This window comes from Haliotis cracherodii, unplaced genomic scaffold (genome assembly GCF_022045235.1).
Source record: "Haliotis cracherodii isolate W230 unplaced genomic scaffold, xgHalCrac1.p SCAF_3, whole genome shotgun sequence".
NCBI lineage: Eukaryota > Metazoa > Mollusca > Gastropoda > Lepetellida > Haliotidae > Haliotis > Haliotis cracherodii.
The window spans coordinates 23954285-23982163 of record NW_027266286.1 but is presented as its reverse complement, the minus strand read 5'-3'; the positions used below and the strand labels follow the sequence as shown (position 1 = coordinate 23982163).

The window sequence follows — 27879 nt, the reverse complement described above, 5'->3', positions numbered from 1 at the left end:
TTAGTTCGGACACCGTGCGTTGACGATTGGCGAGCAGGCACCTCCACTGTCACAGGCCACACCAAGGACCCATTCTGACACCACGTCATCGCCGGGACCGTCTTCAGTGGACAACACAGCACCAACATTAGCGCCACCAACAGTGGAGATAAGTCCTTTTCTCAGACGAGAGTCGTTACTGTATCTAAACAGCAGATGGCAGAGGGAGAGTCTGGCGACGCCGTGGGGAACCTTATTTGGGTGCTTGTGTTGTTGAGAGTCTTGGGGTGGTCCGAGCATTGTGAAGGGGGGTGGAATTGGTCTAGCACAGAGGGTCGGCCCTGTGGTATTCCAGAACATTGGTCCAGGGAGAGGCAATGGTGTTACTGCAGCTCGGCACATTGAATCTTGCGACCACACGCCATACCACATTTGGCACGTCGCCGCAACTACGAGTTTCAGCATGATAACGCCCGTGCCCACACTGCAAGAGCAACAAGAGACTTCCACCAGCAGATTGGCATCAGAACCATGCAGTGGCCTGCCCTCAGTCCCGATTTAAATCTCACTGAGCACCCGTGGGACGAGATTCAAAGATGGCTGAATGATGTCCGACCAAGGCCGACAACTGCAGCTGAACTGCGTCAGGCGTTCCTCAGAGTGTGGGCGCAAGTGCCTATGGCCTTCATCAACCGCCTCATCCATTCCATGTATTGACGTTGCACGGCAGTCATCAATGCACATAGCGGACACACGAGATACTGACTTGTGATGCCATTTTCTCAGAGACTAGTGGTGTGTTTCACTTTGGCACTTTAATATCAACCTGATTGATCAGTTTTCATCTTTTTAATATGTCTCAAAGTATGTTTACAGTGTTTGGACAATTAAGGTTTATCATATATCTATCCATGGTGACGTTTCGTTTGCGGTTCAGTATCAACACAAACAAATATACTCTTTAAAAAAAGAAACGCAAAACGGATATTTTTGGCCATAAAAGCAAAATTCGCGGACCAAGAGGTACAAAATGAAGAGGTTTAATGTGTTATAGTGTCAGTGACACATTTCCCCGATCAAATGATCACAACAAGGACATTCAAACCATAAGTCGGGAAACACCTAGGATTCGGAAAAACGCAACCATTGCATTAACAAAAGGGCCAGGGAGCTGCACGTACTGCACGTGCAGCAGCACTATGAACGGTATTAAAGTGCAGGATTTCGGATCGCCTGGCATATGCGTCAATAGAACAGTGACAGTTTAACAACATGGCAAGTTTAACAGAAGTGAAAAAAAAAAAACCGTCATGGGCCACTTGCAGGTAGGGGGATCCCGATCAGCTGTAGCCAGCGTTTTCAATGTAACGCCCAGCACCATCACAAGGCTATGGGATTGGTTTCAACAGCATGGGTTAACACGTGATCGCCGAAGGTCGGGACAACCAAGAGTAACTACCCTCGCCCAAGGTCGCTACATCCGATTACGCCACCTACGTGAAAGGACGACCACAGCCACCTCAACCGCATCCCAAATACCAGGACTGCGCAGAATCTCCGTCCAGACCGTACGAAACCGTTTGAGAACAGAGGTCTACGAGCAAGACATCTTTTTCAATGCGTCATTTTGAGTCGACAGCATCGTCAACAACGAATGCATTGGTGTCAACACAGGTTATGGTCTCAACTGTAATAGAGACAGGTCTGGTTCAGCGACGAATCAAGATTTCGCCTCCATAGTGGGGATGGAAGAGCACCTACCGACATCGGGGAGAATTTTACGCCAGGAACTGAGTGCAGGAAGTGGACAGGTTTGGTGGGGGTAGCGTTGTGATGTTGGCGGCTATCTCTCATCATGGTAGGACATGTTTGGTCCATATCCAGGGCAATCTTACGGCTCAACGATGCATTAACAAAATTCTCCCTCCACGCGTCCTCCAAATTGCAGCCAATGGCAACGGTGCATTCCAGCAGGACAACGCTCGACCGCATACAGCACGGATCACAAGAGCCTGTCTACACAACAACAACGTTGATGTTCTCCACTGGCCTCCAGATCCCCGGCTTTGAACACGATAGAACACCTGTTGGATAAATTGGATTAGACGGCTACGCCGACGTCAACCACAACCCAAGACGTTGCAGCAGTTGGCTTCTGCCTTGCAGGCCGAGTGGGCTACCATTCCCCAGGAAGTGATTCGTATGCTTGACTCTTTCATAGACAGGAGATGCAAGGCCGCTATCGATTCCAACGGGGGAAATACGCGTTATTGATAGTAACTGACCTTCGACTTTGACTTTTCCTATGTACCGATAACCGAGATGACTACAATCACCAAGTCTTCTCTCCACAACATTTTGGCTGAATACCTTGTACGGTTGTTCGTATAAATGTATTTTCCTACCTCTCAGAAATCTGGCTTTGCGTTTCTTTTTTTTAAGAGTATATTAAGACCACATATACAAGTATTAAGACATCACATACAAATATATTGAGACAACGCATAGAAATATAAGGACAACCCTTACACATATCAAGACGATGCATAAAAATATTAAGACAACATATACTAATGTTAAAGACAGCACATAGAAATATTAAGACAACTCATACACATATCAAGACCTGCTAACAGGTTCAGGGTTAAGGCATTACTATGAAAAATATTTATCTGTAAATAACCCAAGAAACAGAGAATATACAAATTCAGTCTTTGTGAAACATAAAAATATAATTTACTGTAATGATGAAAGCATCAATTCGTGCATTATTTTATTATGTATAGTTATCTGATCCGAATGAGCCATGCGACGGCTCTAGTCTAAGGTAGGTAACTCTTTCTGTACACGTTATCCTAATCCGCGAACGCATTGTAGTTCACAGTGCATGACGTGATTAATGTTTCATAAGATAGGACAGTCACTACAGACTGAACCAATAATAGGGATCAAACATTTAGGTTTTAGGTTATTCAGTGGTTCTCGGATGAGATCGACACCTCCATAACCTCTGACTTTGTATAACAGTATATTATACATATTTTACATTGTTCAGTATACTGTACACTGTATACTGTTCTGATTGTCATAATCAACCACTTTGTGGGAGTAAATACATTTGTTTGGTAATTAGGTATGTTATCTGGCACGAAAAACCGGTGTCACCTGACGTTGTGACCTGTGAAAAAATTGCCAACCTTAACAACAAATAACAGATAGGATTCAGATGAAATGAAGTTTATCATCTGGTTCGAGATTATTTCACATATTTTGCGACGCGCATCCACATTTGGGTATATTGCTCCTTACAATGGTACAAATCCTTACAGCCTTATAGCTGTGTTTAGATTTTTAAAGAACTTATCAGTCGTATCGGAGAATGTTAGCTTAATGTAGAAAAAAGGTGACGCAGGTCGAAGATGTTTACCACTTCCGGGACCCCAACGAGTACGGTTATAATGTTTACAGATCAAGGATCCTAATCGGATGTATGTATGTATGTATGTATGTATGTATGTATGTATGTATGTATGTATGTATGTATGTATGTATGTACGTACGTTAGATAGATAGATAGATAGATAGATAGATAGATAGATAGATAGATTTCCTCCAGTACTGAAAATACATTATATAAGATACATTGTAGATACATGAATTAGATTAAAACTAAACAAAGTAGTTACATGTCATGGTGAAGGGGGTATGAACAAGTGTTGCCACTTGTTAACGTAATGAGAGACTAGTAACATAGTTTCGCCCCATATCTCAAGCTCAAGGTCTTTCATGCAATCAGGCAGTCCACCTAACAGGAAAGACATGATAACATCATCATCATTTGACCAAAGGTCAACAAAGGAAATCGCATCTGTGATATCAAAGATATTTTCGAACATTTCATTTTTTCTTGCATATTTACAGTACATGACATAAAAATGTGTTTGACTATGTCATGGGCTACAGTTCCGCAATGACATCCTCGTGATTCTATCTTAGAGCATCCTATTTTGACCATATTAGACAGAACATAAAACTTTGAAGGAAATCGTAAAGGAAGTTGCCAAATCCTGTGTTGGCCTTCTGATCTGATACCAGTATATCTTAACAGGTCTTGTCGGTCGCACATTTGTTTCAAAAGCCTAACAGAGTCTACATTTCTTATCTTTTCATTCACAAGACTAGTCCATTTACATTTACTTGGAACATTACAATGAACTATGTAATCATTCGAGACATGGAAAAGATCGTATTTATGTACAAGGCGCAGCATATTAAAACAGGGAGATTTATAACATCTTTTGTCAAAATCTGGTTGACATTTGTATTGCCCAAGTCTGCCAATAAATAGTTGTTTGAAATAGAAGTCGCAGCTAGATCGACACAGTTTACCAAATAAGAGCAGAGCTTGTTTATCAATGTATGCCTGAATGGTGATAAGATCTAGACTATCCAATACAACGTCGCTTGGTGTAAGTCTTGGTAGACCCTGTACCTTTTTACTGAAGTAGCGCTGTGGTATTTCCAGCAATTCATACTCTCTACCAGTAAGTTGCCCCCATACATTGCATCCATATAAGGCACATGGCAAGATAACTCTCTGTTGTATTCGCACAGCTGCAAATGGGTTCAACCCAGCAAAATACAAGCCATTGTTATGGTTTACAGTAATAAGTCTTTTCGGTTTTTCACATGCAATACGCGAGCGTTCGAGTGTTGAGATACTGTCACTAAGGCATACACCAGCATACGTGACAAATTGTTTGTGTGGCAATTCTATCTTTCCACAGGAAACATGAGGGTCGGGTAAATTATATTTACATTGCGAAAATACTACGACTGCACTTTTATTCACATTATAAACCAGACGCCATCTACACGCATAATTGTGAGCAATATCTAGCAGGTGTTGCAGTGCTGATGGAGAACTACTGACAATGGTTGTATCGTCTGCTAGGAGTTGACCCGGATAGTGACCCCAAGGTAAGCGGAGGCTGTAGCCAGAGCAATCAAGATTGCAAATGAGATCATTGATATACACTGCGAAGAGCCAGGCGGATAATACACGTCCTTGACCAACACCTTGATAGATAGAAAATACATCTAAGCTGTAGCCTGCGTATGTAACATATGATTGCATGGACGAGTAGGCATTACACAAAAGACGCCATGCCTTTGCGTTATCAAGAAATGCACAATAAACAACTGATTTTCTTTCAGTATAGTATGCAATGTTTTCGAGGAGGCTGAAGCAGGCTGTTTCAGCCCCTGCTTTTTTGCGAAATCCGAAATGTAACGGATGCGGGAAAACACACTTTCTGTTTACCCACTTTTCAATTCTGAAGAGCAGGAGGCGTTCAAAAAGTTTACTGAGGACAGATGTTAAGGTAATCCCTCTGTAATTGTGTATGTGTGTGTGTGTGTGTGTATGTATGTATGTATTTATGTATGTATGTATGTATGTATGTATGTATGTATAGAGAGAGAGAGAGAGAGAGAGAGAGAGAGAGAGAGAGAGAGAGAGAGAGAGAGAGAGAGAATACTACACTCATTCTCGTTAGATACCATTTTTACGACACGAGTGGACTTTCTATGGTATCTGACCGAGCGAAAGGGAGGTCAGATACCATAGAAAGTTCACGAGTTTCGTAAAAATGGTATCTAACGAGAATGAGTGTGGTATTTTATTTATTACCCACGTTAAATATATATTTAAGTGTAAATACATAACAACTTTCGTTCGTTGACAGACCAAACTGAAACCGGTTGCAAAATCTGGTTGCGGTTGAATATTGATATATGACCAAATATGGGCATTGTTGACATGTTTATGGATACGCATTAACAACATGCGCCTGCTGTTCTGTTTGCAAACAAACCAGCACCGACGCGCAAGATCCTTTTGGAAGAAAGTCTTCAACTTATGGTAATTCAAGCGCCATGTTGTTAGTACGCAGGACACCAATAAGAAAATTTGAAATGTCACATTAGCGCCGCGCTTTGAATGTCGGACCAACAGTCACACGCATCACACTGCCGGGGTCCCGTCTGTGCAATCAAAATAGTTCGGTTTCCTTGATCTATCAGCTGAATTTATATCATGTCCGTACCATTTTGGAGGAGGGAAATCAGACTGTTCGCCAAAGACATTCATGTTAACTGTACCACTCTATACTGAAGACGTGAAAATCAACAAACTCAAATCTGCTTGCATGTCAGTGACAACTTCGAACGATCGAAGGGCAAGGTCGCCACCGGAATAAGAAAAGACAACCGCGATCCACTCACAGCGTTTTACGCTAGAGATAGGGAATGTTACTGTTCACATTTGGGATGTTTGGGGCCACAAAATCAGAAGTCAAGCACACTTCCACGGAGTTTTCGAATGATTTGTATCGGAACTGTGAACTTTAAGTGATCTGGTCGTTCTGTCGTGTTCGTAAATTCATGAACAACACCTCCCGAAACAGCGCCATAAAATACGCTTCAAAGGGGACACCGATGGCACAACCGGATCATCCCAAGTAAGTTAAGATATCTGTCCAGATAGTTTAAACACACTTCATTTCACCACGCTTATCCGTTTACGTTAAATCAAATTGAAAGTTGCGAAAATGGTCGGGTGCGTCACGCTCAAGGGACGCGCTCGATCGGCAGTCGTACATTGTAAATCGATTTATAGATCTAGCTCGATTATATGTCTGTAGGAGCTCAATGCATAACGTATATAGAATGCAAACCGAATTTGATGCGTGTGACTATCTTGTTTGGTTTAATAAAGTGTTTGTAAATATCTCTCGTTCTCATGAATTTCTTCAGTTCTGCCTTGTAATCGCAAAATGAATGACGTCTCGCGATTTTTTATGAATGAAAAAAGTAGTCCCGGTGTGACAGAGGTCACGGTTATCCAATCAAAACGAATAAAACAAGGTCAACCTTGTACGACACACGTGTGACGTACGGATTTAGTATCTTACCACCTGTATCTTCACCACGTGGGTAATAAATATATATATATATATATATATATATAAACAAGTGATTACATCAGGTGAATAAGTATTTAATATATGAGTCCAGATAATCGTGTTTGTAAAACGTGTCGGCATCCTGTCAATAACTTTATCTACAGTGACTGAAAACACATGTCAAGTAAAGTCAAATTTATTTGTTTTCAAGGCCATGTCATTGCGTGGTAACGGCTGGGTAATTTGCCCATCAACGGTTTCACATCGCGTACCTTCTATCAGTCCAATATTGATTCAAATATCAATGGGAATTATGCACATTAGTTGTATTTCAGATAAATACCTAATAGACAGACTGAGAATGTGTCCCATAAAAATGCGTCATGTTGATTGCATTTTTTCGAATAGATTCGGGTCGTGTTTGCTTATACTTTGATCCCTGTATATAGGTGCTTCAAGAAATCACGTGAACGAAGCCACGTCCCGTGACACACAGAAGGCCAGCAGCCAGGACGTGAGACGAGGGCAGGCAGTCGAGTCACAGCGGTGTAGTCATTGTGGTAAGTCAGGCATTTAGATTACATTTTCTAACAGTAACTTGTTGTGATGTTAGCTGAGATTTCTTTGGACTATGGAAAGGGTTTTGTCGTGTTTTACCTATGTTATTATGTGTACATGCAAGTACAGTGCTTACACTTTGATACAGAAGGTAGATGGGTCAGTCGATCAAGAGAGAGAGAGAGAGAGAGAGAGAATAATGTTTATTTTAGTGTCACATGTTATATACACTTCATGCTTAAATACATACAAGAACAATAAAATATAACATCCGAGGTATGGCCTACGAGACACTTAGACATAAAAGCAAATTATAACGTCATGATCTGGATAAGGTAAAATACGACATATACTAACACAATGTTTAAAATTAAGGTTGGGTTATGAACACGCACGCTCGCACGCACACGCACACGTACACGCACAATTACTTATAAAGTCAAACACGCAATCATATACAAACACGTAAATACCCACACACCCACCCCACACCATACCACGCACACACACACTCACAAGTACACGCACACACAAACACACGTACGCACGCACACACACATACCGTATGTACATTATACCATACACACGCACACACACACACCATACGTACATTATACCTTCCCCCCCCCCCCCCCCATCCCCCCCCCCACACACACACACACGCACGCACTCATGCTCATGCACCCCCACCCCACCCACACACACCCTGGTGTTTCTATGGATATAATTTGATAAGACATTTTCTTACAGTAACTTGTTGGGATGTTAGCTGAGATTTCTTAGGACTATGGAAACGGTTTTGTCGTGTTTTATCTATGTTATATGTGAACATGCAAGGACAGAGATTACATTTTGATACAGAAAGTAGATGGGTCAGTCGATCAAGGCTACGTGACGATATACAAGTAATCACAAAGGTTATGTCCCTTTAAACAACCCGCGATATCCACTTGAATGGAATGCAGCTGCATGGCCTGGGCCGTGAGGAGGAAAGAAGATGGGGATGTTAGTGCATTTGTGCTTGCCTGTCTGCGTATGTGAGTGTGTGCGTGTGTGCGTGTGCATGTGTGCGTGTGTGCGTGCGTGCGTGCGTGCGCGCGTGTGTGTGTGTGATTATGTTTTAATGTGCATGCATGTACGCACACGTTTCGCGCGTAACATTCAATGCTTTTTGAACTACTGCCGCCATTTAACAGTTATCGATGATGGTGGGATGGATATGCAATATTACCATCATAAAACTGTATGTGATAATATTTCATATACATATAAAATTATACGGAAGTGACACGATTAACGGATTTCAGTGAAAAGTTGACCTAGCATAAATGTTTTCATACAGCCCTGAGACTGCTGAATGTTTTGTTACAATGCAGACAATAACAACGTGAACTAAATCCTGCAAACAGACACGTGTTATTTTATATATTCATCACATTAGCCTGAGTACTGTTTCCTGAACAGAGATCGGTGACATCCCAATGAGTGAGTGAGTGAGTGAGGCAGTGAGTGAGTGGGTGGAAGGGTGGGTGAGTCAGTCAGTCAGTCAGTCACTCAGTCAGTCAGTGAGCAACATTGACGTATATGCAAAACTTCACAAGGTGCCGGCTATTTTGAAATTGAACCTACGTCCTTTGGTCTCGTGGTGTACAAGCCGTTTCAGCTTGTAAAATCCCGTACACATGTTACTCATATAAGTATAAGAACTTGACACAGGGGTTCAAGTGTTTCTACACACGAACCTTATGCAAATTGAAATAAAACCATAGTGGAAACGACTTTGTTCTTCTGGTTCGGTTTAAACTCATTCACATGTATTTTCTATGTACACACTTTATGGTTCAGATCATTGGTTTTAAAAGCAATATTTATGTACCTTTCCTGGCATCACTTCACCACATACGTGTTTTTCATTTATAATTAATTTCCAGTCTCTCCACTCAATGATGTGTGCATGTACATTGTGTGTCAGATGAATGTATGGAACTAAAGTTACAAGAGTTATCCCCCTTTACCCACAGCTGCACTGAAGAAGGTACCCCAGTTTGACGTGTGGCGAAGTGTTTTTTGTTGAAGAAAATATTTATTCTAACTGCACCTGTCGTATTGAGATGTTATGTCATTGGATGTCGGGGTTGATACATTCATTTACATGTTTTATTAAGGCAAGTCGGTGTTGTGTTATATCCTCTCAGAAACGGTATCTAAACATCAAACTTTCCCGGGAATGGAATTCCAACTTAAACTTGCCTTGGAGACTCTGATTTTCGGTATCATAGAACTTTATGACGATAATGGAAGGTTCAGCCTCCCTTAAATAACAAAACTAACTAAAACACATGTCATAAAGGACACTTAAGGTAATTTTGACATTAATATATATCCCATATATATTCCCAGCATTTACACAAGTGGATTTTGTTGTGATTTTGGATGATTTTTCCGTTGATTATGGAGAGGGTTTTGTTGTGATTTACCTATGTTCGTATGTGTACATGCAAAGACAGAGGTTTCACTTTGATACAGAAAGTAGACTTGTATCAACATATCCCAACGTATCCAAAGAGGATGACATCTGTTTATTTCTGCATAATGTTATCTGAAATCGCATCGGTGAAAGCGGCTACCCACTCGCGGTGCCTTTCCACAAAGTGTTATTGTTTCCAACATTGAGGTATGCAGACAGACTGCGACAGTCGACCAAGGCTACAGGGCGATATACAAGTTTTCACCAGGAGTATGTCCCTTTAAAAAAACAGCGATATCCACTTACGTCGGCTGCAGTTGCATGGCCTGTGCCGTGGCTGTAGTGGGGTGGGGTGGGTGTGTGGATGTGTGGATGTTGATGAAGATGTGTTTGTGTGTGTGTGTGTGTGTGTGTGTGTGTGTGTGTGTGTGTGTGTGTGTGTGGTGTGGTGTGGGGGGGCGTATTGTGTGTGGATGTGTGTTTGTGTGTGGGTATAGCTGTGTGCGTCTGTCTGTCTGTGTGGGGATGTTTGTGGATGTGTGGGAGATTGGGGTGGTGGACAGTGTGTGTGTGTGTATGGCTGGGTGGGGTGGGTGTGTGGATGTTGATAAAGATGTGTTTGTGTGTGTGGGGGGGGGGTGCGTATTGTGTGTGTGGGTATAGCTGTGTGCGTCTGTCTGTCTGTGTGGGGATGTGTGTGGATGTGTGGGAGGTTGGGGTAGTGGACAGTGTGTGTGTGTGTATGGCTGGGTGGGGTTGGGGTGGATGTGTGTGTGTGTGTGTGTGTGTGGCTGGCTGGGTGTGCGGGGGGGGAGTGTTCGGGGTGGCGGGGGATGTTTTTTTGTGATTTAATAGAAAGTAGACATCGTCAGTTTCATGTTCCGATTATGTCTTACTTCAAATATTTATATACATGTACGCACACGATTAGTGAGTCAGTGAGTGAGTATATGTGAGCTGTCTTATGACACAGTCGCAAACATATAAACTTTACAATTGCAAAGTGCCGGTTATTTTCAAATAGGAGGTAAATTAATACATAAACTACGTCCTTTGGTCTCGTGGTGTACAAGCCGTTTCAGCTTGAAAAATCCCGTACACCTCACTAGTGACACATGTTACTCATAGTAGTATAAGAACTTGACACAGGGGTTTAAATGTTTCTACACCAGAACCTTATGCAAATTGAAATAAAACCATAATGGAAACGACTTTATTGTTCTAGTTCGGTTTAAACTCATTCACATATTTTCCAGCAACACACATTATAGTTAAGATCATTGTTTTTAAAAGCAATATGTATGTACCTATCCTGGCACCAGCACACCCAAAATGTGTTTTTCATTTATAATTAATTTCCATTCTCTCCACTCAAGGATGTGTGCATGTACATTGTGTGTCAGATGAATGTATGTAACTAAAGTTACAAGAGTTATCCCCCTTTACCCACAGCTGCACTGAAGAAGGTACCCCAGTTTGACGTGTGGCGAGGTGTTTTCTGTTGAAGATAAATTTAATGGCAGGGCGGGACAACTTAGGAATGGCCAGGAGTCCGAACTTGACCACACAGAAGGAAGCGAGCTACAAAAACATGTTTTATATCATTGGAAAGATCTCGAGGAGACGAATCCAAATAATGTGTGTCTCGGTGTGTACACATGTTTACAAGCTCAAAAATTGGCTCAGAAAATGCATTACTGCAGAAATTTCTGGCAGAAATTTTTTTTTCTGCAGAAATTTCTGGCAGTATTTTTTTTTTCTACAGAAATTTCTGGCAGAATTTTTTTTTTTCTACAGAAATTTATGGCGATTTTTTTTCTGCAGTAATATTTAGCAGGATTGTTTAAATTCAGGAGAAATAAGGTTCAATCATTGGATAGTTTAATCTGGAGTTGCTTTAAATGACCTTTTTCCCCAAAACAAACATTTTTAGTTCACATGATTACAAGCACAAAAAATAAAACTAATTTCGTGAGATCTTTCAAAAAAATATTTATTCACATGCTATATTACAAGACATGTCCTTGGGCGACTTTGCACTATGTCTCATGGGTGAGGCGATGTTTACAGCGATGGGTCCTATCACAGAAGAAAATAACTGTATAGATGAGTGGATCCATATTGTCTAATATAGCATCAGATAAATTGCAGCCTATATGCAGCTTAGAGTTTACAATAGAGCCTACGGCATAAGATGTATTATGAATGTAAATAGTCTGCTTTACTTACGTTTTCTTCTCAACATACTTGAAATGAATTCTTTTTTTCGTCTGGTCATTGAAACATTGTGCACATATTCTGAAAAGATATGAAAAAAACATTAAAATGCTTTTCATTTCAGTAATAAACACATTCCACATGCCTTAGCCACATGAACAATGTAAGAGAGGTGAGGTGAGTCGAAATTGGGTTTAACATGGCGTCCAAGATTATTGCACATATATAGCGACGTGCATGCGTGTGGCTGCTTGTACTAGTCTGGACTGATTCTAGCCCACTAAAATACCATTCCGCAGTTTAACATGAATACCCTACTCAGTACACATTTCATGACTCCAAGCTGACCAGTCCCTGTTTTAGCTCCCTAATGCAGAACGCGAGACAGGGTATCAACAAGTACCATCTTTTAACGTCTTTAGGTATGACGAGGCCAGGGATCGACAATGTAAGACTTAATAAATTTGAATCATAGCATATTTAAAGTTCAAGGTCACTTAGCATACGTACAATTGAAGGGGTATACACTATTTAAATATTCTTAGAGTTACCTCCATCAATGCGCTCCACATGACCAGGGTACCTATCTGCTCTGTGCACCAGCCATGGGGCCTCTACTTCGTCACCTTTCTTTAACTAAATCAGATATATAATTATATATTAATTCTTGTAACCTGTTCATTAATTCTTGTTACATGTTTACCAATTCTTGAAGGCTTAAAAAAGTCACAGTGAAAAGTTTTGAAAAGTTTTAGACAATACAAATATGTAAATAGTGATGAGCTCCGAAGATAAATGTAAAAATTCAGATAAAAAGCTATGAGAAATTATTGATGGTAAGAAAATCATTAATCATGTTGTAATCTGTGTGAAAACTTTTATAACTGATTACGTTTATGCTCTATCTTTGTATTCTGCTTACCTCTAACCTAATCTTGTTTGTTATTAGCCACTTGTCTAAGTTGTTGCCAGTCCAATGTAGGTTCACGTTCTCCTTTTGGACCGATATTATTTTGGCTTTATACCTGTATTTGTTTTATAAAGATAAAAAATAAATCATGATTGAGGCAGAAAATGAAGGATAACATGAATTTCCATTTTCACTGTTCTGTAAATAACTTTTGCCCCACTGACATTTTCCCAGAATCTATTATTAGCAGATGGAAAACACTACTGGAATACAAAGTGTATAGAAGTTCTTTTAAAAACAATAAGTCAAACCAACCAACTCAAACCACTATGCACTTCCTGTCAGAAAACATTTAAGTTCTATCACATGTCTCCCTAATTTTGATAATACAATAACAAGTTCTTGTCAGTAACTGTAACCATGAACTGGACTTCAAAAAGAACATCAAATTATAAGAATCATACTACTCAGATGCTACTAACATGTGTTAATCTGCATGTCATCACATAAAATGTCAGCTTAAAACCCAGAGGTTTCAAAAGAGATGAAAACTGGAGTTACTTGGCATAGGTTGTAGCTGGGTAACAGATGGGAATGATCAGACAGAAAGGACATTATGTTATTCAGCATAAACTGCAGAAATGGTTCCGTAATGAACACAAATGTCATTTTCACTACAGCCGCAATGCATTTATGTGAGCAATTTCAAGAGTCACAAAAAAGTGTGATCCTTCAAGCAAAGTTTCTGTTTCAAAGAGCTAAAAAGTTCAGATGAAATGCCTAGTATGAAAAAGGGGGACAGACAATTGATTTTCAGTCAGGAGAGTTAAAGCAATTAATTGATATGAAATAATAAATATTGATACATAAGGAAGATCATGATCCATCAGTATCTCAGCAAATCGTAGCAATCTGAACATAATCATAAAAAAATACTTGTGTGAAACGTGATGAAAACAATTCAATATATGAAATTTCCTTCAACAATGCAAACAGTAATTACATACCAAAAGCCATCCTCCTCAATGCCTCCACAATTATGCCAACATTGAATTTGCAGGGGGACATCTATGGACAAAATCAGTGTTATGTGTGTTTACATTAAAGCATGGTACTAAGTGGACAAAGAGGATTCAGTCATTTCTGTATATTCTATTTTGAAGTTTTCAATTTATGTTTTAACAATTTAAAGCAAGGGCATATCAGATTGTTTGAACTGGATACTGATAATTCATATCTTATACCAGATGCTGTATGACAAATAAGCCAAATAAGGGAAGAAAGATACACAAATACCATCCACATTGTATTAATACAGTGCCTGTACCTTTGCCTGTGTTAATTTCCAGTTTTTCACAATACTGATCTTGCTATAGGAAATGTGGTGATTATCATATTGATAAGACAGTGAATCATTAGCTCTCATCTGAATGAAACCCATGTGGATAGTAATGTTGCCAAGGATCATAATCAGGGTGAGTCATCAATTTCAGTTATAGGCATGCACAGGAACAGTGTCCATGGCCCATGAAAATCCACATACATGTATACACTAGCATATGAACGTGTCAGTTACTGCCCATTATTTCTACAATCTGCTCACCTTTTTATTGTGCCGCCTTCTTTGCAAGTATGTCTCAACCTGAAAGAGAATCAAACTATTGGTTTACATATATCAGGAACTATCTACCATTTTTAACATATTAGGGTTTAGTCAATTAACTATAATTCAGTTGGACAGATGGATTGAGGAACATTGCAGTGAGAGCATTTATTTGTGTGAAACCATTTATTCAAATGGTTAAGTGTTAAAGGAATGTTTGAAAACAGCATTAATTCAAAACTAAGCCGTCCATATATATCCAATCCATATATGGAAAGCTTTCCTAACTTACCTTTTCAGATCCTGTTTTCCTCATGCTTCTAAACCTTGAACTTGAATGTGGAATCTGATAAAGAAAGTATTAAATACCTTATGCATATGAATGATATCATTGTTACTTAAACGCCACTCTTACAAAAAAATTAACTATTACCAAAAACAACAATGTATTCATATTCAAGTCTGCAAGACATATTCAAGACATGCAGTCACTGAGCCTTACCATCACAGCAATAACATTACTTTTCAAGCTAATATAGTAATTCATTTAATATACCGGTATGTTGTTCATGAAATGATTAAAGTTTAATTACCTTTCTACTCTTTTGTGGTGCTCTTCCTTTGTAATCTATCACCTGAAAATAGTAGTTTTTGGAAAAAATACCCTAGTAGGTACATAAAGTTACATAAATTGCATACTTCTCTTATCATAGGTATTCAAAATAGCTTATTTGATCATGTGGATCATAATAACTTTCAGTTACATACATGTAGTAATATTTTATTATAATTAAGAATAACAAACCATGTGTACACACAATGTTTAATATGCACTGTAAAATGAGGTTAAAGTAGTATCAAATCTGACAAAGTACTTACTGGAAGATCCTGGCATCCCATGACGGGTAGATTCTAATAAAAGAAACATATCATATGGGTGTATGGTTCCATAATATGTTACTCACTAGTCAGTTGAACTTCTCAAACAATTAACACACTTCACTTCACATTAAGTATATGCAGATACATGCAAAAAGAAAACTGCTGAATATTGGGTCAAAATAGCTTTATAAACTTCTGGCATTTTAAGTCTATGGCAAGATTAAGTATACAGTCATAAAGAAGTTAGTGAGTTTAACACCGCTTTTAACAGTATCACAGTTACATGTATATCGCGGCGTGTCAGTTTAATGTGGGAGGAAACCCTGAAGTGATGCAGGTCTCAGACGTTTGCCACTTCGGTGAAACCCACGAGCACTGGTATGGTGCTGACAAACCTAGAACCGGGGCAAACCAGGAGTCGAACCCACAATCATAGGTTTCTGGTGTGCCCAGGGGTTGCAACTCTGTACAGCGAATTGCGGCGCCATAGATGAATAGGCCACCTGTGTCCCCGGTAACAACAGTATGCAAACTTTACAGGTACAGGTGGGCTATCTGGGTTTCTGTTTCTGCTTTACTAACCTCATGACGTTCCTGTGCTGATTCCTCATGGAGTAACCCCTGCAACATAATGTCAACGTCAAACTAATTCAGTTGAAAAATGTACATTATATATAAATGACATTTTTTCTGAGGATAAATGAAATGCCTAGTTCAGACTATCCACTCAAAGAATCAGCAACTGGGCTTCATTGCTCATCCAATATTAGGAGCCTGTACATGTCATGTAGGTTGCTGTTGTCATCATGTCACCGCTGATGGCCTCATGACCAAGATGAAATAATTAACTAATTGTCCCTGATAAGCCCTAAACATAAAGTAAAAGTATTAGTTCATATTAGGTGACATGGTTCATTTTCATTGAGTATGAATTGTTGTAACTCACCTGAACTAGGGTCACTTGTAGGTCCTGGTCATCATCATGGAATGCATAAACCTGTAAACAAGACAATGCAACAAATACAGAGGTCCTTATCATATATCTCTTATTTTGTAGGAGAAGATAGGGCTCTTATGCTACTGAACTGGGGAATTTCAGGTTAGAATTGGTCCACAGCAACCAATGTTGACAGTGTCATGGCATGGATTGTTGCTCATAACAACTATCACCGGACCAGGCTGTCTTCAAATGGCTTAAATATTGCCAAGTGTGGCATTAAATAACACGAGGGACTGAACTTGTCATGATATACATAATGCACAAACCACCCAGAGCTCCATGCGGCCAGCCTGGTACAGGACTAGGCTGCTCCTCACCACTGACACCAGCTGATCACTGCGCCGGAATGTATATTTGGCGTTGCTGTTCAAGTTCGAATTTCCGATAGGCCTGTCTCTACTCAAGAAAATAAAGAAATGTCTTGAATTTCCGACAGCATAACCTGGTGTCCGATCTTTAAAAAGTTTGGAACGAGTGTGAAGCCATGATAAGAAATATTATTATTAATGATTGAAGCCACCTTCCCAAATGTGTGTGCTGCATAAGCTGGAGTAGTTCCCCTTAGATTTTCCAAAATATGAATCGACAGACGAAAAGAAAATTAATTCGCTTGACATATCCAGTTGGGGTACTGGGGCACCCCAAGGACTAATGATATTTTATCTTTATTGAAGTATACCGCGTATACAGTCTGATTGATGAGTGACCAGGTGAAGAACCAACACCCTCCCTAAACCCTCCCCCCTCCCCATACTAGCACGCTCACGGTTTTCAATATATACAATAACATACTAGATGCGAACTGTTTAACTGACAACTGTTAAATTGGTAGTGGTCAAGCCTCAGTGAACTTGCTTTTGGAGTGTGTGTGTGTATGGGGGTGGGAAGGGGGGGGGGCGCATTTCTGAAATAATTTAAGGTGGATTCAGTCGGAATAAGGATAAGATAATGATCTCATAAATTTTATTGGAGGCTTTGAAAGTTGAGGATCGGCGAAACCGTAACATACAGTGTAATTAACAAAACGATCACATGGAATGATAAAGGTGGCGCTGATAAACAATACCCTTCGCCCACGCGCGCGAGACAATGTATCACCGTATGAAGTGACAATACCCGAGAAAATTTAATTACCTTGTTGGCAGGAAGTCTGGCGGCACAGCACGTACAATATGCATCGCTAGGGTATTACAAATTGTCTCTCTTCCCTCCCCCCCCCCCCCCCCCCCCCCCTTCAAGCACCAGCTTTGATGGAGCAATCAGAGAGGATGAAATATATGTTGATTTTAGGAAAACATTAATACAAATTTGTTAAATTTATAAACATCAGGTTTTAATGGTTATTTTTATCGAAATAATTCGAACGTTATAAATAACAGAGTAGCTCGCATGTAAATTATCTAAATACTGCATGGATTGGTATTTTGTAATTAACCGTGTTTTCACTTTCACCGATCACCACAGGCAAATTCATTAAGCTACACAAACACAACAAGTGTCGCCATACTGCAACAATACTTTGCCTAATGTACACGTAGACAGGATACAAGACATAATAAAACCACAGGAGATGGATCTATCTCCTTTTCAGATTAATTTGTTTGCGTATCTTTTATCAAAATTGGTAGAAATAAATACACTACACTTAGACTCTTACAAAACGCGTTTCGCATGTCAGCAAAGCCACACATTTAAATAGTATATTTCCACATTCTAGGGTCGGCGTATCCAGAAATAAAACAATAAATATTTTGACGACTTACCTGTATCGTAACTGCAAGACGGTAACCAGACGTAACTTTGCTGACTGCGCGTGGTTCGGGATCTTTGCTTGTGGCTGAAATAAAGAGTGCTATTTTTCACAGAAAGAGACCACGTTGCTTGTGCCATTGTGCGAAGACATTTCAGGAATGCGAAGGTACTACTCTGAATATACACGAATGTATACAAGTCACAAGACAAAGAAGGTATTTACATGAAAGATATTTCAAATCTCGATGTTGGAGACCCTGAGAAATGTAGATTTAACTGAATCCAATCCAATCAAGTGTTACTATCATTCATTACAAATGGATAATACGATATTGCATTATAGAGAGGGTAATTATAGCTACCTGAAGGAGCAACCATTTGTCCACTCTTTGAAGTTGCCGCCAAACCGGACGCGTAATTGTAACTCGCAAGAACACTGTGTACACAGCTTCTTTCTAAATTTGGAGAAGCGTAAGTGTGTTGGAAGAACAATATGAAAGTAAGTCAGGCATGAAGTTGCACGGAGGAACCGACGTGAGACTTTATAATCCGACAGTTGTTCATATATGTTATACAACACCCTAAACAACTCTCTATCTAAAAAACTTGACTCAATACAATATCAGGCTCTCAAACTCATTACACGCACCCAACATGGCACCTCCTACACCTCACTTCAGGCCTTAACAGGAGAAATGCCACTAAGTCTACGCAGGGAACAGCTAAGCTTAAATTTCTGGGCCGCGTCCCAATCAAACCCTCTCATCCAAAACTTAATAAACCAAAACATCAGCCCTAAAAACCAAGCTCTAGCTCGTAAACACCCCTTACTTACCCCAATATCCCAAAGAATAACAAACTACCTAAATGAACACCAAATTAAAAATCTTAAACAAAACTGCAAACAATCAAATATCTTCACCCCTAAACTTAAAATACCCAAAATAGACACAACACTAGCTAGCCAAATAAATAAACAAACCGACCCAAACATAGCTAAAACTACCACACTAGCATACATACACAAAAATTGGCCAAATTGGTGTCACATTTACACGGACGGATCCTCAGATCCGACCTCCAAACACACGGGTTTCGGAGTCCATACCACACAACCAACTAAAACCACACAATCCTTCCGACTCCCAAATAACCAATCAGTATTCACGGCCGAACTAATGGGCATGGCCTCAGCCCTCCACAATCAAGAATCCAAAAACAACCAAAAAATCCTAATACTTACTGACTCCCTAAGTGGACTACAAGCCCTCCAAAACAAAAATACCAAAAACCGACCTAAATTAATAAATCAAATACTTAAAAGCTCCAACGACCTAACAAAAGCAGGCAAACAAATAACCTTCTTGTGGATACCCGCCCACGTAGGAATATACGGTAATGAAAACGCCGATAAAGCAGCTAAACTATCCCTCAAAATCCCAGAAATAAGCTTAAACTTACCCATCTCAAAATCAGAAATTAAAAGTGTAAACAAACAAAAAATCACAAAAATGGCATAACCTATATCTAAACTCAAATAGCCAAATCAGCAAACCACTAACCAAACCAAAAATTCTCCATCCATCCAAAAAAATCGACAGAGTAATCACTAAACTCCAAACAGGACACACCAACCTAAATAACCACCTAAAAAAAATTAAAAAACACACTACAGGTAACTGCCCACACTGCAAACAACCAGAAACCCCAGAACACGCACTCATCCACTGCACACACTACCTAACACATCGAACCGCATTACAAACCACCCTCAATCTAAACAAGGCTCTCACTCTAGAAGCAATACTAAACCCACAAAATAAACTAGAAAACTTCAAGGCCTTAGGCGTATTCTTAATAAAAACGGAACTAATAAAACGCATCTAAAACCATAATAACCTACCAAATCAAAATCACAAAAACAAACAATCATCCACCATACCCAGCTCCCTTAGTTCTCCTCCCCAACCCCATCGGCATCTATTCCAATCTCAAAATTCCCAAATTCTATATAAGCAACCCCTAAAGCCCCCTCTTGGGTTGCACAGACCACCCTCGCCCCTTTCGGAAACACATTAAATGGCCTGGCCGGGCCCGTGTGCGAAATACGCGTCAGTCGGAAAGCGCACGTTAAATCTCCAAAGTAAGTAAGTAAGTAAGCATATATGTTATTTAATGCGTGATTGGTATTACCGCTTAACATGTAGGTTTGTATTTATAATAAAAACTATTCGTTTACATTTGCGATACAATATAGAATGTTGAAATAGTTTTGTCCGGATAGCAACATAACTGTTGCATAGGATATGCTGTTTAATGATAATACTATATGAAAATTCCTCGAGCTGACTTACACTATGGATAGTGTACAACACTATAGTTATAGAACATCACGTGTTAAGGTTGATGGAAACGGCAAAATATTTATTTACAATATATGTTTTTCCAGGGGAAGAGCCTGTTACAAAGTCTATGTCTAAAAAAAGAGTAAACTCGCTCCTTGTCGGACAAAACTAAATGTACATAGGTAGTTTACCTAATTACATTTAGTTTTTCCGACAAGGAGCGAGTTAACTACCTATGTACATTATCAGTGGATTACTTGAATTAATATCAAATTGTAACCTGAGATGCTGGTGCCAAACCTTACAACAGATTACGTGACCACCCAGTGAACACTCAAGGGGGCGTGATATACACCCTTGTGTTTGATTTGCAAAACCAATCAGCCGTGGACGCCCGACCATAAAAATGGTGTATGAAGATTTAACCCTAATTATGTATCGTTAAATATCGTTAAATCTTCGAGAACGTTCAGTCAGGCGGTCAAACGATAACTATTCAACAAGTAGGTAAATCACATCGAAAACCCAAGTTCTGGTCGCAGTGAGAAGCTCTGGATGCCTAAGCATGCAGGGTTCACCAGCTCTGCTTCAACAACGTTATCATGGGTAAGAAGCATTTTATTCTATTTTTGTAAACCAAACACTGTATATATCTTGAAGAACGTTGGCCTTCTGTTGTATCATGATTTCTTTATGAACATATTCATCGAACATATTGCTACCCATTACTGATATTACTAACGTCATCAACAGTCAAGACAGCCACCTTTCTTCAAGAAATCTGCCCAAAAAGAAAAGCACTGAAATTGGTAAGTAATGTTTATGTGCAATATGGTTAAATAAAGTTCATTTTTATTGCATCAGCAATATTAGATAGAGTTGAGCTACGAACGCGAAAATAAACATGTCAGGCGAATGTAAGGGTGAGGTACTCCATCGGTCTTGCGTTTCGCTGGATTTTTTTAACCATCACTGATGGTGTTGCCAATTTAAATTTCGTTTCGGAATCAAAGCACGGTGCATGATTTTTTATCAAAATTTCAACATGAGCTAGGAAAGGAAGAGCCGAAGAGCCAGGGCTCTGTGAAAGTACGCGGATTGTGTAGCCTATATATGGCTTCACGTGGCATTATATTGGTGTTACGTACGTAGTATACCAGGTAAGTGTTGCCCTCGTTGCCGACAAGGCCATGACTTAATTAGGGTGTGAGTTGGTGGGTGGCTCGGGCTACTCTGTGGTGCTTACACAGTAGGCGTGGGGCTAGGCAAGTTTACGAGACATACTCTCGAGTGATCCTAGTGATAGAACCCTTTCTTTGTTTTTATAGGACATGTCGATATCGAATTTCTGAAAGCCCAGGAATAATACAAAATCTTTATTAGAATTGCTGTTTCCAACTGGATACATGTAAAAGTAATCTTCAAAATGGAACCGAATTTAGCATGAAAACAAAATTCGATAAACGTAAGGGTTTGACAAGGAGTATTATGGATAAGACCTGATACTAATTATATACAGTCACTACCAGTAGTCTAAGGCATTGCAATTCACCGTGCAAAGTTGTGTCCCTTGGGCACGCCAAAAACCTATGGTTTGAATCCCGGTTCGCCCAATGTTTCTAGGTTGTCAGCACCATACCTGTGCTCGTGGCTTTCCTCTCACATTAGCTGACACGCCGTGATATACCTGAAATACTGTTCAAAGCGGCGTCTAACCTAACTCACTCACTCATTCCAGGTGAGCGAGTGTTCATGTGCCACAGTGAATAAAATAAACCATAATTATTATAAGGAAGTTATTTAATTAAATGTTACATCCAGTTTCATAGTAAGTCAATTTGTCCATGTGTCTCTGTAACTGATGGCAACCAACGAAACAACACTTTCAGTACAAAAGTTCTCAGTTACATGTGCCATAAGCCAAAATTAGCTGCCCGCTGTGGCTCAGTGTATACTCCTGAATGGAATTTGCTAATATTAGCTATATATATGGCATGCATCACAAAAGGTCTTCAGCAACCCATGCTTGCCATAAGAGGCAACTATGCTTGTTGTAAGAGGCGACTAATGGGATCGGGTGGTCAGGCTCCCTGACTTGGTTGATGTGTGTCATCGTATCCCAATTGCGTAACCTGATGCTCAAGATATCAGTCCCTGGATGGACTGGTCCAAACTCAAATATTTACAGACTGCTGTCATATAGCTGGAATATATTGTTATAGAAACAAGCAAAAAAACACAACAATAAGTTCACTGCTGCATCCTAGCAACAGTATTTTTGTAAACAAAAAACTAAACCAAAACACATATTACTGTCTACATATCCTATTGGTAGGGAGTTATGTAGATTCTTATTTAGAAACCAGTGGAGCTTAGCATCCACAGTGCACATATATGGGTTACCTTATTGTAGTTTGTCCAGTATTATTAGTAATGGGATTTGTTTTGTAATGGGATCGTGCCATGTATGTCAAGACATTTGTTTGTACATTATATTTGCAACACACATTTAGAAGGATAGAAATTTATCTTTGTCTTAGCTAAATGCTTGGTACGGGCCTGTTGAATAAATTCAGTGTTTGTCTGGTAGGCTTGTCTAATTTTGGAGGCATTGTGGATTTCTGAGAATGGAAATTGGCAATTGTTATATTTGTATGACTATCAAATTACATTAAAGTTGCAATTTATGTATCGTTCAAATATTTATTTGACATTTCCAGGACCAATAAAGCTGCAAGATTTTGTCGGCCAGTCAAAAGTGGACGCTGCAATCCAAGGTATCACTTTTAGTGCTATCATGAAGATAGTTACCAATGAAATTATTGGTATATGAGTCAACATACAATATCATGTATTGCGTATTTATTCCTTGAGGCTATACTATACAATTCAAAGTAAATGCTGAAATCACATGTGGTTAATATTTTTATAATTTATGTAAATTGTTTTAAACCACATTAGAATTGTTTTGAAGCAAAAGTATTTCATGTCCAATTGCTCATCCCAAGTATAAAAGAATCTGCACACAATGTTGAAACTTGAAAAATGCACAAGATTGATTTTTCTCTCAATATTCTCAATACTCAAATCTGTATTCTGTAACTAAACAAGTTTTGTACAATTTGATTTGTTTTCATAGTGATAATACTGATGTAAATACTATTTTCAGGTGAAACTTTCTTTCTCATGGTGGGGCACACACATGAAGATTTGGATCAACTGTTTAGTGTATTTGCAAGGGAACTTAGACAGAAGCCTGCAACAACCCGCGATGCCCTCCTTCAAGATTGGGGACATCCGGACACCCACCACCAAGCTATCAGACTTCAAGCCCTTCATGCCTGCCCCAAGGGAAGCGACAACCCTCCCAACTAAAGTTCAAGAGGCAATAGAGAAGAACAATGAAAAACTGCAAAAACAATCAAAGGTAATTTCAATAAATATTGCATTTCTTTTGAAATATGTATTGTGATGTGTAATATTAGGGTTAGTCAGGGTTACTTAGAATATGTGTAATGTGGACAGAGAAACAACCCAACTTCATGAGGTTACTATTTTTGCTTTTATTGTATAGATGCACTGTGATTTTAATTATGTTCTCATATTCTTTACATTTATTTTATTACTTTCAGATCACTCTGACAAAGCACCTAAGACAAGCATCAGTATCAGAACAATAATGAAGGAGCAGCAAGTATTGCTGAAATGTACATATTTTTTGTCAAAGCTATGTGGCTAAGATATTGCCGAGGATTGCATTGCAGGAGTTTTGTACTTTGTATGTTTTGTGTTTCTTAGTAAAGCTGTGTATTTAGAATTGTATAAATTTGTATAAAATGTTATATAGTTATATCGTAAACTCTTGGTTGTGTTCTATTTTTTTTCCATGTCTGAAGTTAACCTACTTTCAGAGTACAGTATATCACATGTAGGTTGTTCCTTTGAATTTCAACAGGGGATTATATATTTTGATGGCCCCATGGAATAATTGTGAAATTTATTTTTTGAGAATCACATTCACCTTTAATGTTGTACACTTCAAAGTCGTAAAAAGGCCATTGAAGATGGTCACTGAAATTCTCATAATAATTTAGATAATTATATGGTAAGCTCAAGGTTCAAGGATTTGCATCTGTCTAGTATACAAAGGTATGAGGCCAACATATTGTTCCATTGTTTAATTCGAGTGACGTCAACTTTTCCTGATAAATTTGGTAAATATAATACCAAGATAAATATATTCAATTGCTGAATTCAATTTAAACTCTCCAAAGATTGATGTTTGATATTACTGCAGAAAAAAATTCTGCCAGAAATTTCTGTAGAAAAAAAAAATCTGCCAGAAATTTCTGTAGAAAAAGGTCATTTAAAGCAACTCCAGATTAAAATTTCCAATGATTGAACCTTATTTCTCCTTAATTTAAACAATCCTGCTAAATATTACTGCATAAAAAAAATCGCCATAAATTTCTGTAGAAAAAAAAAATTCTGCCAGAAATTTCTGTAGAAAAAAAAATACTGCCAGAAATTTCTGCAGAAAAAAAAATTTCTGCCAGAAATTTCTGCAGTAATGCATTTTCTGAGCCAATTTTTGAGCTTGTAAACATGTGTACACACCGAGACACACATTATTTGGATTCGTCTCCTCGAGATCTTTCCAATGATATAAAACATGTTTTTGTAGCTCGCTTCCTTCTGTGTGGTCAAGTTCGGACTCCTGGCCATTCCTAAGTTGTCCCGCCCTGCCTTAGTTACTCTAACTGCACCTGTCGTATTAGATGTTATGTCATTGGAAGTCGGGGTTGATACATTCATTTACATGTTTTATTAAGGCAAGTCAGTGTTGTTTGTTTCAGACGATATCCTTTGTAGCTACATGTGCATCAATATATTTTCAGCCATATGTTTTACTTCAGATGGCGACCGCTAAGAAACTAACACACAACCACCTCACCTGTGTCATCTGTACAGAGGTGTTCACAGACCCTGCCACACTTGAATGTAATCACACATTCTGTAAGTCCTGTCTGCTAAAATACACCAACACCCAGCCTGACGCAAAACAAGCCAAATGCATCCCGTGTCCCTCATGTAGACAACCGACGAAGGTGACCAACCCTGACAGTCCAGTAGAAGAGTGGGTCGGTCAGCTAAAACCAAGCCACGTTATCCAGGGGCTGATGGACGACTTTGGACCCGGGGCAGAAGGTAACTTATTGATAGTTTAAGTTCACTTAGTACAACCACACATTTATAGAAGGATGTATTAGGTTTAATCTAATTGTGAAACTGAATTGTATTTGGTTGTAATATATGTAGAACTAATAAATTGATAAATTCCATGAATGTGTAATCAGATGTAATTTTTTCCGAGATATATATATGGACATTTTGATTGTTTTCAAATACATTTTTCATAACTTTCAGCCATGGAGCCTCTGTCAACAGATCGTATCATATGCTTATAATATAAAATTTGTGAACATTTTGTGAAGATATTTCATTATAATGATGTTTGTGTACCTTCATCCAGAAACACAGGTTGACATTTGTCATTACAGTTGCCGATGTAAATGTCTGCAGTGTTTGCAAACAACAAGGGAAGACAACTCCTGCCACGTCATGGTGTTCCGACTGTGACGATGTCTTCTGTGATGGATGTCTGAAGATGCACAACATGATGCCAATGTCACGTGACCATGAAGTTGTGGATGCGTCTGATGCTACCAAGAGAGAAGCTAAACAGCGCTTCATGTGTAGAATCCACAAAGACAAACAGATAGAGTTGTTCTGTAAAGATTGCAGGATGGCCATTTGTCATACATGCTGCAGTATAAAACACAGGAAATGTGACGATGTCGATACTTTAGATAGTATGACCCCTATTGTGAGAAAACACCTGTCAAATCAAAACCAAGAACTGAAAATCAAAATGACAACTTCAGAAAATAATATTATCTTTAGGAAATCTCAAATTAAAGAAATAAATTCCAATGCGCAAAATATCAAAGATGATATCAGAAAATCACGACGGGCAGTGGTAGTCATGACTTTAAGGAAGGAGAAACAACTCCTCCATAAAGTCGACCGATCTTCTGACGAACAATTACATGCAATTCAAGCTGAAATAAAATCCCAGGAGATTGAGCTGCAGATGTACCAGCAGCAGTATGAGTTCACAGCCAATGCTGTGACGTCCAACTGCGAGAGGGACATGTATGCCGTCTATGAGTCGGTGCGTGAGGCGTCTACAGACATCAGAGACACGGACAACAGACCAACGCCAGGAAGGGTTGTATTCACAAACGACATGGACAAGCTGAGAAAAGCAGTGGATGAGCTACAGCTGGGGGAGGTTGCTGTTTTCTGTGGTATGAGTGACCGCCAGTCTCCCCCTGTTCTACATCACACTATTGACTGTGAGGCGGACGGGGATGAGGAGGATCCCATTTTGTCTGACGTCACAGTGTTAACTGTTGATGGTATAAATGTAACAGTAGTTGCAGATCACAATAACAAGAGCCTCAAAACACGTTACACATCAAAACCAAACACGCATGTTAATCAGCTACTGCTTTCTAATAGGCCGTGCCAAATAGCAAAGTTAAGTGGGAGTCAGGTAGCTGTCAGTGTTCCATGGAGTAAGCAAATAGTTACAGTGAATGTCACCCCAGAGCCTGTATTGCTGTCAACTATCAAAACAAGCAAGATGTACTACGCCCTGGCCTATCTGAATCCTTCACAGCTGGTGGCAGGTACATTGAGACAGTCTCACTCTGTGGACATACTGGACATGAAAGGGAAGATACTGAAGTCTGTCAACACGGGCGTCATAGGGAATCCAGACTGTATCCATGTCACCAGTAATAACAACTTGATAGTCAGTGAACTACGAGTTAACTCCCTTGTATCTGTGACAAGTGAAGGAGAAGCTGTTTTCACCTACACTCCCACAGGAACCAGAGCTTTGACAGGGCCTCAGGGTATCACAACAACCAGCACAGGAGATATCCTGCTTGTAGAGAGAGACTCCCACAAGGTGATTCAGCTGACAGAGTCGGGGCAGTTTGTCAGAGATGTCCTCACACAACAGGATGGTCTGTCATGTCCTCGTGGTATCTATCTTGATGGGGACGGGTTTCTGTATGTTGCGTGTGACACATATGTAAAAGTAATCACATTTGTACAATCTGTACATAAT

At 39.4% G+C, this 27879-nt stretch overlaps 1 protein-coding gene and 2 pseudogenes across 1 annotated transcript; 2 read left to right on the top strand and 1 right to left on the bottom strand.

The window, feature by feature from the left end:
- LOC139475309 (uncharacterized) lies at nucleotides 1-16645 on the bottom strand (annotated as a pseudogene).
- LOC139474227 (E3 ubiquitin-protein ligase TRIM56-like) lies at nucleotides 7447-27806 on the top strand (annotated as a pseudogene).
- On the top strand, nucleotides 21415-24364 carry LOC139475802 (uncharacterized; the record flags this gene model as incomplete). The annotated part of the gene is made up of 4 exons (XM_071259003.1): nucleotides 21415-21487; nucleotides 23399-23455; nucleotides 23848-24105; nucleotides 24311-24364. Coding segments are annotated over 3 exons (336 nt in total), but the record flags the coding sequence as incomplete, so codon positions are not given.
- Nucleotides 27807-27879: the final 73 nt, after the last annotated feature.